This window comes from Carassius carassius, chromosome 45, assembly GCF_963082965.1.
Source record: "Carassius carassius chromosome 45, fCarCar2.1, whole genome shotgun sequence".
In the NCBI taxonomy this organism is placed as follows: Eukaryota; Metazoa; Chordata; class Actinopteri; order Cypriniformes; family Cyprinidae; genus Carassius; species Carassius carassius.
The window spans coordinates 19,369,366-19,385,948 of NC_081799.1; the positions used below are offsets into that span (position 1 = coordinate 19,369,366).

At 34.2% G+C, this 16,583-nt stretch overlaps 1 protein-coding gene across 5 annotated transcripts; it reads left to right on the forward strand.

The window, feature by feature from the left end:
- The first annotated feature begins 1,310 nt into the window (after positions 1-1,310).
- cuedc1a (CUE domain containing 1a) lies at positions 1,311-12,197 on the forward strand. 5 transcript variants are annotated; one of them, XM_059539469.1, is made up of 12 exons: positions 1,311-1,380; positions 4,306-4,476; positions 5,939-6,524; positions 6,627-6,754; positions 7,891-8,017; positions 9,191-9,422; positions 10,238-10,303; positions 10,584-10,673; positions 10,764-10,908; positions 11,137-11,195; positions 11,336-11,375; positions 11,460-12,197. In XM_059539469.1, the coding sequence occupies exons 3-11, from the start codon at positions 6,216-6,218 to the stop codon at positions 11,371-11,373; spliced, it is 1,194 nt and encodes a 397-aa protein (XP_059395452.1). In that variant the 5' UTR covers positions 1,311-1,380; positions 4,306-4,476; positions 5,939-6,215; the 3' UTR covers positions 11,374-11,375; positions 11,460-12,197. The 5 variants fall into 5 exon arrangements, with proteins under 5 accessions (XP_059395452.1, XP_059395456.1, XP_059395455.1 ...); XM_059539472.1 differs by lacking the exon at positions 1,311-1,380 and having other exon boundaries at positions 3,974-4,476; positions 10,764-10,857; positions 11,340-11,375; XM_059539470.1 differs by lacking the exon at positions 1,311-1,380 and having other exon boundaries at positions 3,976-4,476; positions 11,340-11,375.
- Positions 12,198-16,583: the final 4,386 nt, after the last annotated feature.

Consider the following 16,583-nt stretch of genomic DNA (forward strand, 5'->3'; position numbering starts at 1 on the left):
TTATATATATATATGTGTGTGTGTGTGTGTGTGTATATACAGTACAGACCAAAAGTTTGGACACACCTTCTCATTCAAAGAGTTTTCTTTATTTTCATGACTATGAAAATTGTAGAGTCACACTGAAGGCATCAAGGGCTATTTGACCAAGAAGGAGAGTGATGGGGTGCTGCGCCAGATGACCTGGCCTCCACAGTCACCGGACCTGAACCCAATCGAGATGGTTTATGGGTGAGCTGTGCTAAGCATCTCTCGGGGAACTCCTTCAAGACTGTTGGAAGAACATTTCAGGTGACTACCTCTTGAAGCTCATCAAGAGAATGCCAAGAGTGTGCAAAGCAGTAATCAAAGCAAAAGGTGGCTACTTTGAAGAACCTAGAATATGACATTTTCAGTTGTTTCACACTTTTTTGTTATGTATATAATTCCATATATAATTCCACATGTGTTAATTCATAGTTTTGATGCCTTTAGTGTGAATCTACATTTTTCATAGTCATGAAAACAAAGAAAACTCTTTGATTGAGAAGGTGTGTCCAAACGTTTGGTTTGTACTATATATATATATATGTATGTTTATGTTCAGTTATTTCACTTTAATGGCAATAAAAATAACCTTTTCATTGCCATTAAAAGGATTTAGCATTTGAACTCTACACACACACACACACACACACAAATTACAATTTAAAATAATTATTTTCTGTTTAAATATATTATTGATGAATATATTAATAATGTAAAATGCCATTTACTCCTGTAATGGCAAAGCTGATTTTTATAGCTATTAGCCTCAGTCTTTGGTGTCACATGATCCTTTAGAAATCATTCCATGTTTATTTGGTGCTCAAGAAACATTTCTTATTATCAATGTTTAAAAAAGCTGTGCTGCTTAATATTTATGTGGACACCTTGATACATTTAGGCATATATTCAATATTATTTAATGAACAGAAAGTTAACATAAAACAGCTTTTATTTGAAATATAATTTTTGCCTATATTTGATCAAATTGATTTATCTTTGCGGAGTAAAAATATTATTTTAAAAATCTTCTAATTCTTGATTAATTTAATCTATGTATATATATATATATATGAATACATAAAATAATATTTATGTAACAGGGCCTCAGGAGTTGATTTTATCTTTTGGAATGAATGGGATGCTTTACTCACCTGTATCCGCTATAGGTTGCTCTTGAGCGCGGTGAGAGGAGGATAATCTGCCCACAGCTCAAGCGCTCATGAGCCGATAAAGAGCTTTCTTCTGACGCGCTGTGAACGTCGCGGTCTCCTGCTGTCACGCACATAACTGTTTATGTACAACATGGAGGAACACAACATCGAGTAATGTGATCAGAGCCGAAATCTTCAGCTGGTAAGCTTTTATCCTCATTCTACCTCTCTCTCTGCCATATGATTTGATTATGCATTTATTTAGATTAAATTAAATACAGAAGCGCTGTTCAGTTATAATTCTATTTTTATAATAGTGTCACTGGTCATTTATGTCTATATGTAACAATTAAATAATAATAGTAATAATAAAAGTAGTATCACTTGTGCTGTATTACTTTTTGCTCTTTTTTCCTGAAAAATAGTAGTTTGGTATAGAAAAAAAAAGCTTTAGGCGTACTTATGGCTTAACGTCACAGATTTTATTAAAGGGATAGTACATCAAAAAAGAAAAGAAAATTCTGTTATTTACTCCCCTCCCCCTCATGTCATTCCAAGTTTTTGAGAAGAAAGAAAATGGACTATTGGATCCTCTGCAATGCATGGGTGCCTGAGAGTTCAGACAGCTGATAAAAACATCACAATGATCCAAAAGAAGTTTCTAATGAACTTTTTGCTTCACAAGATGATAAATGATTGACTGGAGTGGATTATTGTAATGTTTTGATCAGGTGTTTGAACTCTCATTCTAAGGCACCCATTCACTGCAGGGGATCCATTGATGAGGAAGTGATATAATGCTGCATTTCTTCAAATCTGTTCAGATGAAGAAACAAACCGATTGCCTGAGGGTGAGCTAATTTCAGCTAATTATCATTTTTGGATGAAATAAGTTGTTATGGTTTTTAAAGGTGATATGCAACTTGATTGCCTTAGTCTAAACAGCATTGTAAAAGAACTGGACTGTCACCTCCCCTCTGCACTGTTCCTTCCTGTTCTCTCCTTCTATCTCAGTGGATCCAGGTCAAAAACAAGGACAATGTCAAAAAGCCTTGCTCATGCTTTTAGTTCAGTGCACTCTATGCAACTGTTCCCCTTTTTTTAGGCTGAACATTATACAAAAGTCATTGGGAAAATGCTTGCATCCATTCAGTACAATCTGCAATATATTTATTTTCCATTCTGTTCCTATAAAATGAATTGAAACAACAATCTTGAAAGTCTGTAAGTGACTGCTGGAATTTATCCTCATGGGTTTGGCCCCATTAGGGCTAATGATAGCATGAGAGGTGCCAGTGAACATGCTGCTACTTTTATACGTAGACAGCAGGCATGTGTTCTGACATAAGCACTAACCCACAGACGAGTCCTGTGGTGATAACAGCTCTCCTTGTCAGACACCACAATCTGCCCATTTGGATTTCACTCTCCTCTTGGCTGCTGAATCAGCCAGAAAAGCATCCGAATTTGGCACAGTAATACAGAAAGGGAGACTGGGATCATTTTGGCATGGGACTGCCTTCTGAATTTCATTAAAATTTTGTTTATAGCTTATTATTAATGACAGGGCTGTCGTACATATGGCAGCTTCACACTTCTGTCCTGTTCCAAAGGGAGTCATGAAAGATTTGTTCAACTTTTAAAGGATTAGTTCACCCAAAAATAACAATTCTGAAATGATTTGTTCACCCTACACTGTTAAAATTCTTTATTGGCATCTGTGCTTCTGTGAAGATCCTTTAAAAACCATAGAAACGTTCCCTTCCACAAAAGGTTCTATACAGTATAGAGCAAAAAGCTATTAAAATGATCTTCATACTAAGGAAAATAAATAGTTCTTTAAAGAATTATTCACTAAAATGTGAAAAATGACATTGCTCTGAAAACCCACTTCTGCAACTATTATTTTTAAGAGTGTAATATTGAAGTGAACCTGTGTAACAGGTTTTCTTTCATAGAACACAAAACATACATTTTATGAGAATTCATTAAACTTTTTCCATGCAATAACACTAAATAGATACTGAATCTTTTAAGCTTCAAAAGCACAATGCAATATCTTTATTTTATTATAGATAACTAAAGTTATTTAACAGTTTATATAGATATAGTTTTAAACATTGTTCTAAGTTTAAAGGAACAACAGAGTCCACACCATAAAGATAACAATATAGAGGATCAATATAGTTGGAATCACTTTCACAATTTTTTTTTTCAGCTTATAAATTATAAAACATTGATAGCCATTCAGAGTATCCTGATTTAAAGCAGCAGACAACAAAACTGCAGTGCGCTTATTATGAACAGAACATGATTTTGCATTAGTGTGGACACTAATAAAGTTATCGTTATAGTTATCGCTCTTGGTGTGTGAACGGCCCTTTATAGCTTATTACAGGGGAGGTATGTCCAGTATAAATCTAATTCAGCTTTGAAACCAAATGAAAGTGTGTAAATGACAGAATTTTCATTTTTGGGTGAATTATATGACTACTTGACCCCAGGTTTGACCTTCACCCAATAAAGTTCAGCTTGAGTTTTGTATCCAAAAAGCTTTACACTTACACTTTCAGTTTTATTGATTTCATATGAAGTGTGTATCAAACAGCAAGACTGACTTTTAATAGTGTTCGGTGCTTTAACACCACTACTGTGGTTTATTCTGAGCTTCCTTAATGAATCACTTCCTCGAAGAGTCCAATAGTGGGATTGATGGTCGTGGGGTTGCCATGGAGACGAGACCAGCAGACTCTGATCACATTGATTGTCGATGATGGTTGTGATTTAAAATAACAAGTTTTCCTGTGTAGCACCAGAAGGATGATTGTCCCCATTCTCCACCGTGCTGAGATCTCTTTCACAGTAATCAATCAGATCCTGCTCTGTGTGGCATTCCTCCAGCTCTAATCCATCTCAGTGGGTCACACGGACCCCTGCTTAACCGATATCAGCTCAGCGGGCGTATTAACTATGGATGACGTCCGTCTTCGCAGTATGTTATTCACAAGGGCACAGCTGCCCTTCTTCAGAGACACATCACTAAGCTGCTACTGTTCCTGCACTCGCTGGCAAACTGTGCCAGAGTCTGTGGCTATATTTAGCACAGCCTGTTTGGTTTTGGGTGCAGATTAATGTGAAGAGATGAAAATGGGAGCGAGGGATATCCGAACCTCTCCGATGACGGATTTTACGGAGGAGCCTGCAGCCTGTGATGGGAGCTAAAGGTTTATACTGCTGGTTGTAGTCGTTTCCTGGTGGATCTTTTGGTGTGAGTCTGCATCTCCTCTGCAGATAGACGGTAAGCAGGAAATATAGATACATATATGGGCATGTGAAGCACACTGCACATACATGATTGCATCGTGAGCATAGTGTCCGATCATGTATGGTGTGAGGGCAAATTGTGCCCTTTTTAAGAGTTTAATACCTCTTATGGAAGCCTTGTTTGTTAATGACCCAGATCCATTTACAGTAATGTCCAATGGGGACCAACCACTGTGTGACTCATGCTATAAATGTGTGTGTGTGTGTATGCATTATGATTTAAAATAATACATTTTCTTAAAAAATTAAAATAGATGTAAAGATGTAACTTTAAGATCTATAACCATTTCTATAATTGCTTTGGGGTTGTTCACATGACACATTTGAAACTATTTTAACTACTATTTATTGTATAATATGAATTATATTATACTATATTATTAAACTATTTATTACTATTTATTGTATAATATACATGATATTATATTTTTTGATACACTGATGTTAAAGCCAATAAATACTGTACAATCCACCAAAAACCAATAAATAAATATAGGTTAATGCTGTTTTGGGTGCCTTATATTGAGTGTACTGTTAACTAAAAATAAAACAATTAAAAGTAATTTTAATTTTTTTTTTAAATAAAGCTGAAATACAAAATAAAAGTATCAGATGAAAAACTTACATTTCGAATTACATTACTGCCATGGTAACTAACTTATGGAGAGCCAAAATTCTCTAAATTAAATTATTTTCAGGGTTACGGTTGTCGCCACGCCCCGTAACGCTAAAAATGAAATGTGAAGGAAATGAATGAATGGCTATTTATTTATTTTTGCATTTATTTATGTATTTGATTATTTAATTAAGTATATGATTTATTTATTTATTTCAAGTTCAACATCTATTTAATGGTTTAATTTTGAGTAATTTGGCCCTCCATACTAACTGAAAGAAATAAATAAATTAAGTATTAAAATGTAGTATTGAATTATTAAAATGACTGAAACTGAAATAAAAATACTTTGAACCTATATAGAATTTTTTTTAAAAACACACAAAAAGACAAAAGCACATAACAATTACTAAAACTTAAAAACTAAAACAGAAAATATAAAAAAGTATCTATTCAAAATATTAATAAATACTATAATAGTATAGATGGTAAATAGTACTAAAATAACAGCGTTCATATTAACTTGAGAGTCTACATGTAATAATTGTTATATATAAAAAAAAACTAGTTTTGCTCTATACAGAACCATTTATAATTAACTAGTGATGACAAAAAGGTTATTAAAACTTGAAACAATGTCCAGTTACAGAATATACAATTTCCTTTATGTATTCATAAACGCATACATGTATATATGCGCACACACATACACACATAATAAATATATATATATATATATTTAAAGTTATATCCATGTTTTTTCAACAACCCTTTTGCTGAATGAAATATCAATGGTTAACATTTTGCTGTTCTTATGTAGGTCTTCAGGAGCGGGCTGCTGTTTATCCTTTGCTTTGAGGGTGACTGTGAGAGTGAGAACAAGGCATTCTGGGAATCCCAGCCAGCCCTGGATGTGGTTGAGTCTCAGCTGTCAGCAGCAGAAGAAAAGTTTGTCCAATGTTGCCTCTCTATATACTGAAGCTCACCTCCTGGGACATCATGAGTGGATAACGGGCGTGGCCGGAGGCGGTGCATAGGTCAAGGGGTGGAGCCACTGTGATGGATGGGCAGTTTTGAGTGGGAGGGAGGTGCTGTAAATGATGACCAGTCTTTTCCGCCGGAGTAACGCGAACAGTAACCATGGCAGCGGTACGCGAGGGGGCGATGCTGCCTCAGGAGAGCTCAATAACAGGAGGCCTCCACGTCAGGTCCGCCGTTTGGAGTTTAGCCAGGCTATGGATGACTTTAAGATGATGTTCCCCAGCATGGAGCATGAGGTTATCGAGTGTGTCTTGAGGGCCAACCATGGTGCTGTCGACTCCACAATTGACCAGCTACTGCAGATGAGCTTGGACAGCCAGGCCACAGATGACAGCTCAGATTCTGAAGACAGCATCCCTCCAGAGGTGAGTCTAGGAGTCTAGGAGTCTAGGTTTTATTGAGACCCAGAAGTCTAGCATTTTTAGATCTTGGTACACAAAATAATCTTTCCATCAAATCTCCTGCAGATCCTGGGGAGAAGGCTTGAGCCGTGCAGCTCAGATGAGGAGCCTCCACCCATCTACGTGCCCTCCTATGACATGCACATCTTTGACAGAAAACATCCTGCAGATGTTCCATCCACACCACCACCCAGGCAAGAAGAACATCTATTTGTGGTTCCTTTTGGAAGAAATTACTAATAATAACACTTTAATATATGAGAGAGATATTGAATCTGCATTCACTTTGTTCAGATGCTTTTTATGTTGACTTGACAACTTTCACTTACTATTTATTCTTCCTCCTCTTCAAACCAAAACGCAGGCATTTCAGAATGACTAAAACAACATTTGAGATGGTTTGCAGTGAGATTGCTTCACTAGTTATCCATTCACATGATCTGCTGATGCAAAAATCACAGGAGATTATTTTTTATATCTTATAAATATTATTATTATTTTTTATCTTTGTGTTAGGAGTTTATTCTGTAAATTTGTTCCCATCAGAGTTTAAGTCTTTGTATTAGATAAAAATGTAGCCACCATATACTGATCTACAATTCTTCTTTTTCTTCTTTGTCTAAGACAAAATTTGTAAAATTTCAAAAATCAGCATCATATATCGGCCATCGGGCTGCCCTAATTTCTAAATATTGGCATCGGCCAGATAAAACCCCATATCAGCCTCAACCCTCATCCTATAGGGTATTTAAGATGTCATATCACTGCCAAAGCCTAGCAAGTAGCTTATGTCTTCCTACATAATAAAATACTTGTGCGGTGCCTCAGATCACACAGACAAAACACATTAACAACCGCTGTCAGGTTATTTTGTGTTGGGAGGAAGGAATCTGGTGTCTGGGAATCCAATTGTGTGGGACAGTTTTGTGAGGGAACCAAATAATTTTTATGTCAGACTTTTGCCCAGGGATTTCAGAACTATTGAAGCAACATTTGAGATGGTGTACGATGGCATTGGGATAGTGCACTTATCCAGTCAAATGATCTGTTCATGTGTTACAAATGTTTTTTTGTTGTGCATTGAGGAATTAATTCCACCTCAGTTGAATGCATACATTTTTATGCACAGATTGTTATTTCCATCAAGTGTTTTTAATGCAATATTACAAAATGGAAAGATGGAAAATTAGTTACTGACCAATTAGTCTGTGAACTCAAACAACAGTGTATTAAATTATTTAAATCATGAAAATCCCATCAGGTCTTTCTAATTTCAGCAGAGTATTTCATAAAAAGAATTTGTTTTCTTTTGTACTCATTATTTTGTCAGGTTCAATGATTATCCACCTCCTGGGCATCAGCAGGTTAGCAGATACAGGAACTGGAATCCACCGTTACTAGACAACCTCCCTGATGAATTCCTGCGTATCCTGCCTCAGCAGTCAGAAACTCTTCAGGTGGATTTACAAACCACTAACATGTATTCTGTATTAAAATCCTCGCTAAATATCATGTTTACATCAACAAACATTTAGCCACAGATTCAAGGATTTAGATTCAGATCCAAATCAAAATCTGTCCAAATTTGCTCTGTTACCATATCATACATATTGTATACATTTGTTGTTGCATTTTATGCATACCATTTTTTTTTCCAGCCACAATTTCATTCAAAATTTCACTCAAAAGTCTTCAGTTTACACTCAAAAAATGATTTTTCAGTTTTGTTCACTTTACCTGAACAATTCATGTTGAATTAATGCCATTTTGGCTATTTTTCAGTTCAACATGATTGTGTCATGTTAAACTGACTTAAAACTGCCACTCGTTGGTTAAACATAAAGTTTTCATTTTGAAAGAACATGTTTCAATCAAGTACCTCAAAATAAGTTTTACACTTCCCATCATGCTTTGCACAGGACTGGATATGGGGAGAGAAAATGTTGAAATAAAGTGTTATTTTATGCAGTTTTTAGTAAAATGTGATAATAAGGAGACTTTTTCATGTCTAATGCTCTATTATGTGGGCATTTTAAAAGACTTTATATTGGTGTATTTTGTGCGAGTTACCATTGTGGTGAAGTGTGGAGCTTGTGGTTGGGTTGAGGACCTGCCAAGTTAGCTAAAATTATAATGTTGGGAATTTTATCTAGTAGGCAGGACAAAAATGTATATTGTTGACTATGGCTTTGTTAGATATATTAGACATGACACAATTAAATGTAGTTAACAGGGCATTATTTTTTAGAGTTGGCATGGCAAAATTAGACCTAGTTAACCTGAAAAGATTTTCTCTATTAGGGATGGCAAATCTTTATCTAGTAGGAATAACACTTTTTTTTTTTTGAAGTCTTGACTAAATGAATTCAAGTTCATACAACAAGATTACAACAAATCATATCAAACAAATTAGATATTGTTGGAACAATGTAATTCAATTTCGTGGAAAACCTTTCCTTATTTTAATTAAATTCGTTCAACAAATTTTTTTTTTGAGTGTACAACAACAAGCATTACATCTTGATTTGAGGACCTCAAAGTAAATGTCAATTCATTTGTCTCATGGTTGATTCCCCCCACCCCCCCATCATTTCAGTAAAAATATCATTATTAATTTCCTTCTCTTGTAGCGTTCTCAGAGCAACCTGTCTCAGCCTTCCTCCTCCTCCTCTACCTCCCTGTCGTCCCTGACGCAGCTTTCATCCAGCAGCAGTGCCCTGTCAGGTGGTGTTTGGTCATCTGAACAGGACAGGAAGTTGAAACAGTACTTAGAGGATGAGCGAATAGCCCTTTTCCTGCAGAATCAGGAGTTCATGAAAGAGCTACAGCGTAACAGAGACTTCCTCATAGCTCTGGAGATAGGTACACATACACACATGTATATGCCATATTGTGATGTACATCTTGAGTGAAATGGATTATACAAAAGAAAAATTTTAAGCAGAAAGGGGTAGAGTTTAAGTGGACTAAATGATTGGAAAAGACCAAAAAACAACATTAAAGAGGACTCTGTCACTTTACCAGAAGATTTGGTTATAAAATTTTTATTTTTCAAAACATTACAAGGCCAAAAATCATTCACAATAAGTGGATTTTATTTTATTACATTGCATTAGATTACTATGCGGAAAATTCGCTATGCGGAAAATCCCTCCCCAAAGGTTTAGTGAAGCGTATTCATAAACACATTACACACTGTCACACATTACACACTGTCACACTCATTTCTCAAACATACTTCACATAAGATGAAATAATGTTTGGATTTCTCCATGTGAGGAAAACCCGTCATTCATATTAAAAAGTTTATAAACTAACATTTCATTCAAGCATCTTTTTTTCAGGTTTTACTGTATTTTGGGGCCCCTCAAAGTCTTGGTTCCTTCCAAGATTTCTTCCACATCTTTCCTGCTTTTTGTAATGATTTGTATAATGAATAGCACCATACAAATAAATTCACAATTAACTGTACTCAGTTTTTCATTCTCATATTTGTAATCCATTCCTCCTATCATTGCGCTAAAATGCATTTTAAATAAACCCCAGAGGGGTGTGTGTGTGTTTGACAGCTTTCATTCCTCACTCACTGTGTGCAGTGCTGTGTTGTTCCCTCCACTCACTCTGGAGCGGCTGATCTTAACCTGCCCTCAGTGACCCTCTTGCCTGCTGTGTTTTAGATCGTCAGAGGTGTGAGAAAACACAGTGTGGTCATTCATCTGCTTGCACGGAGAATTCCACCGAAGGTAGATTCCCTTCATCTTCATCCATCAGCCGTCTGCCACACAAACACTGACAGGAAGCTTCATCTGAATCTGTCAGTGCCGCCACATTAAACAACACTCAGATAACGGCCTACAGGGAACATATTCTACACTTTTCTGCATTTTAATTGTTCTATTTTAAGGTTTAATTAGTCTGTTAACCAAAAAATGACATTTCTGTTATCATCTGCAGAACACAAAGGAGAATTGTAAATGTGAACAGTTATATGTTTGACGTGCTCATGTCTAACTCTTGGTGTAGGTGATAATTGTGGCTCGGCGTCTGAAGAGGCCTGTTCATCAGTCTCTGATGATGCCTTATTCCTGGAGAAACTCAAGCACATGGGCAAATGTAAGGAAACACAGACCTGAAGTTTAACAGTAAATTCATGTAATGGCTTAAGCTCTCGTCCTTTTCTGACCGCTGCATTATTACCTAAAGCTACAAGGAAGAAGCTCTTTGAAATTGCTAGATCATTCTCGGAGAAGACTAGAAGAAAGAAGTCCAAAAAGCGAGTTCTGCCCAAACACCAGTCATATCCTTACATCTCCAGCCCTGACAGTCGCTGCCTGCAGTTTGCATCTATGTATGTTTTTATTTCTAGATCTTTCTTAGTCTAGCTTTTAGTTTCAATGTAATGTGTGTGTGTGTGTGTTTAAATCTGATTATTTGATCTGCTTGTTGTAATATGTATTGCATGAATTAAAAAGTAACGTTTAAAAGTTAAAAGTGCTTGTTTTAAAATACATCTTAGAAGCTATATGACCCTGTGGTATTAAAGTTGTAGTGTGTTTGGTCCTTGACTTCTTCTCAGTCTGGGCTCTGCAACCTCCACCGTCAATCTCCTGGAAGAAGTAGAGGGTCCGCCATTGGGTAAACATTTTCCTTATCTAAATGCAAACATGAACTGTATTGGCACTGCAAAAAAGTATAATATTTGCTGAAAACCTTATAAAGTGAATATGTGTGTGTGTGTGTGTGTGTGTGTGTGTGTCTATTTAACAAACTATCAGGAAGAGAGGAAGGGGAGGAGTCAAAGGAAGTGATGTAATGGTAAGCACACACACAAACACATTAAACAACCTTAAATAATTGGACGAATTGAGATAATTAGCACATATTTTTATGGTCTTTCAGAGATGGATGAATCCTGGCTGGAGCAGCCAGTGGTTTCTGCTTTAGAGAGCTTGTTTCAACAGCTCTGAAGACTGAAGAATCATGAAGATCGAGATTTTATTCATTAGTTTCCTGCAATGCTTATTAATCCTGAGCCATAAAGTCATCATAGTTCTATATTGTTTGTAATATTCTGGTTCAGCAGTCTGGTTTCTGATGAGTATAGCAGATCTGGTCTGTCGGGACAGTGCTCATGCTGTGCTGGGACTCAGGACTCAGAACATCCACAAGCACAAAACCTCATTGCTCAGCTTGATAAGAAAACCTGTGTTTATCTCAGGAGTAATTTAAATGGCCTGGAGCCCGTGTACAGTTCCTGCCATGTTTATAGATTACACTCTTCCCATTTCCCATGATCTTATTTGATAGGTATTACTTTGATAACTGTGTGATTGATTAAAAAATAGTTATAAGATTTAGTTGCTATGTTGCGATGGGGTTTCAACAAACTCACAATCTGAAATCAGCTCAATATCTTTTCAAAAATTTTGCTTTTTTTCACCATTCATTCCTAAAACTAACAGTCATATTTTATTATTAGTGTTAAGTAAGGTCTGGTTGTGTGTATTTACACTTACATAGTAATTATTAAAACTAAATTGTAATTTTCACATTTTAGAGCTGTCAGCTCACTGTAAATTGCTATAGATTTTCAGAGGATCATTTTATCCAAATGAAATAAATTACATTTTGAAACCAGCACGTCCTTGTTTGTCCTTTGATTATTCCTTTCCTGAATGGATGAAACTTATCTTTTGCACAAATTTACTCTAATATTTTGAAATATTTACTCAAATATTTAGAATTTGAAACAGTTTTGTTTCAAACTAGTAGAGGACGTTATGTGCCAAAAGGCCAACCCTTATGAAAATTACATGTTTTTTACTATGAAAAAAAAAAAAAAAAAAAAAAAACATGGTTACTGTAGTTAAACCATTGTAACCACAAATCAACCATGGTTTTGCTATAATAACCATAGTTTAACAATGGTATTTGTTGTAAATCTGTGGTTATACAAATGGTAATCAATTCACCCAAAAAATTGTTACTACAGTTTTAATATAATAAAACCATGGTTAATTAAAGGGCTTTTCACGTTACAAAAATTAACAACAGAAATAACATAGCATCTTTAGGCCAGTGTTTAAAAAGTCATCAGTTTTATGAAACAAATTTAAAACTTTGTCTTTTTTCTAAATAAACATAGCCTATCGATTTATTAATGAGTATGATTACTTGATATGTAGTGGGCTGAGGAGGTTTTTTAGGATTTTAGGGCTCACATAGCCCTTTTTTCTCCTTATTAAAACGTTTTACACATGAAGAAATGAATAGCACTTCCCACAAAATATCTTTGAAATTACAATTTACAATAAAATAGAGCGCGGGTCTCCTCATGGGAGCAAACGTTTGGTCACATGACAAACTGAATACTCATTTTATCTTGATAGATTATTTTTTATTAAACACTTATTGAATAAATTCATAAAGTTTGACTACAGAATATTTTTACAATAGCCTTGGAAAATGAAAACTTTAGATTTTGCTTGATGTTGCATCCACAACGCTAGGTGTCAGTATTACCAAACTGTGTACGTTAAACTAATCAGCATCAAACCACTCTAATATAGACATATGTGCACAATAGAGAGAGGTTGATAGAAATGTCTGCCTATTTTAGATTAAATTCATGTCGGCACTGTTGACCTCGATTGTTTTTGACACTTTATTTTCACTGAGCCATCATATTTGACCTAAATCAGTACCTATAATAAACGAACATGATAAAAAACTTCATGCTTAGTCTTTGGAAACTGCTGTAACTGTCCAGCAGATGGAGCTCTACACCAGTGCCTTGCTGTTCAATATTTGTTTATCTCAAACACAATCAGATTTTTCTTTTCAGTCATAATCTGTCATTACTGTGATAGATGACATTTATTTTGTTATCAGAAACAGCCTGAACACCTGTAGGGCCTGTGAGAGAGAGATCTGGCTTTGGGTGCTCACGTGTCCGAGTGTTTCTGCTCATTGTCTGGTGTCTGCAGATTGGGGATTTATTTATAGCCATGTCTGTCTACCTCAAAGCCCCATAATGCTGCACTCCCAGATCCTGCGACTGGTGGCCTTTTTACCTAGGTCTCGAAAATAAATAGAATATAGAACATAAATAGAACAAAAGCACACACCGCACCTGCTCCGCAGACATAAACAGTCTGAAATGTGACTGAAAAGACGTGTCAGTCAGGTATTTACTGAAAGCCTGTGTCACGAATGATACCTGCCGTCAGATTCCCCACAATCCAATTTAATCAGCTGTATCCTGGGAAGGGATTCCTCAAGCTGACCAATCGAGTGTGAGGATCATGACGACGTAGCAGTAGGTGGAAGCTGCACTTTGTCTGTAGTCCTTTTATAGGCTTTTGGGGGGGGGGGGGGGGGGTGTCATAGTGCGCTGAAACTTTCTCACATAATTGATTTAGAACGTGGTTTCATTTCAATTTTTGTTTGACCAAAGAGTTTTAAGAATGCATTAACATCAGATATAATACAAAAACATATCATAATAGCTCGGCAAGAGGTCATGGTATGGCTGGTTTTTGGATGAAACAAACTCTCATATGATGTTTCTACAAGAGGTTCATGTGGTCATCAGCATGGAGCAGATGTTCACCCGACACTCTGACTGGTGAGAGAAACAGCTTCAAGAAAATGCTGGAGTTAATGATGACTGTTTGGTTCATTTAAAAAAAAATTATTTTTTAATATAATTTCTAATTAAACTTCTGCTCTAGCTTTATAACTACTCTGGGTTTCCCTTAAAGGGATAGTTCATATAAAAAATCTAAATCTGACATCACATACTTACCCTTATTTTGTTTATATATATATATATATATATATATATATATATATATATATATATATATATATATATATATATATATATATATATATATATATATATACTTAAACTAAAATAAATATTGAACTATAAAAATTCAAAACTAATAAATATGATCATAATATATATAATTTAATAAAATAACACTGCTTTGCATGAACAAAAACAGTTGAAATATTCTGATATTTGAAATGAAAGTCACAAAGATTTGGAAAGATCTGAGGATGAGTAAATAATGACAGACTGAAAAACTCCTTTAAAATTTGTATTCTTGTACTGTTCTGACTTTATGATATTACTTGTGCTTATTTATTTTAAATGTCAGTTGATAAAATAGCTTATTAAATTAATTTATATATATATATATATATATATATATATATATATATATATACATACATACATACATACATACATACATACATATATATATATATAGTACAGACCAAAAGTTTGGAAACATTACTATTTTTAATGTTTTTGAAAGAAGTTTCTTCTGCTCATCAAGCCTGCATGTATTTGATCAAAAATACAGAAAAAAATGTAATATTGTGATATATTATTACAATTTAAAATAATTGTTTTTAAATTTATTATACTTTAAATTATCATTTATTTCTGTGATGCAAAGCTGAATTTTTTAGGATAATTATCACATGATCCTTTAGAAATTATTCTAATATGATGATTCATTATCAAAGTTGGAAACAGTTCTGCTGCTTAATATTTTTTCAGAACATGTGATACTTTTTTAGGATACTTTGATGAATAAAAAGTAAAAAAAAAAAAAAGAAGAAGAAGAAGCTGTTTTTAAAATATAAATATTTTGTAATAACAATATACACTACTGGTCAATAATTTGGGGTCAGTAATTTATTTTCTTTCTTCTTTTTAAATAAAATCAATACTTTTATTCAGCAAGGATGTGTTAAATTGATAAAAAGTGATAGGAAAGAAAATATATTATTAGAATGTATATTATTAGACACGGTCATTTCTTTTGAATAAATGCAGTTCTTTTTATCCTTTTATTCATTAAATATATTAGACAGCAGAACTGTTTCCAACATTAATAATAAATCAGAATATTAGAATGATTTCTAAATGATCATGTGATAGACTGGATGTTACATGTGACACTGAAGGCTGGAGTAATGATGCTGAAAATTCAGCTTCGCATCACAGGAATAAATTATTTTTTTAAAAGTATATTCAAATAGAAAACTATTATTTTAAGTTGTAATAATATTTCACAATATTACTGTTTTTTCTGTATTTTTGATAAAATAAATGCAGGCTTGATGAGCAGAAGAAACTTCTTTCAAAAACATTAAAAATATGTTTCCAAACTTTTGGTCTGTACTGTATATGCACACACAAACACACATACAGTATATATATATATATATATATATATATTAATTAATTAATTAATAATAATGAATTAATAAGCTATTTTATCAACAGACATTTAAAATAAATAAGCACAAGTAATATCATAAAGTCAGAACAGTACAAGAATACAAATTTTAAAGGGGTTTTTCAGTCTGTATATACACACACACACACACACACACACACACACATATATATATATATATATATATATATATATGAGCAGAATATATATACACATACATACATAGGCTACCGGTCAAAAGTTTGGGATCAGTATGACTTTCTTTTATGCTTATCAAGGCTGCATTTATTTGATCAAAAATACAGAGAAAAACAGCAATCTTGCAAAATGCTATAACAATATAACATAATGGTTTCTATTTTAATATCCATAATTTATTTCTGTGATGCAAAGCTGAATTTCCATCAACCATGACTCCAGTCTAAAGTGTCACATGACCCTTAAGAAATCATTTTAATATGCTCATTTATAATTAGAAATGCAGCGTTGGCAACAGTTGTGCTGCCAAATATTTTTTTGGAAACTGTGATCCTTTTTTCAGGATTCTTTTATGAATAAACAGGTAAAAAAATATATTAATAATATAAATATTTTCTAACAATATTAATCTTTGCTATCACTTCTTAACAATTTATGACATTCTTGCTGAATAAAAACTTTTGAACTGTAGTGTATATTGTAGCACAACAGTTTCCAGCTAATAAATCAGCATATTATAATGATTTCTGAAGGATCATGTGACACTGAAGACTGGAGCAAT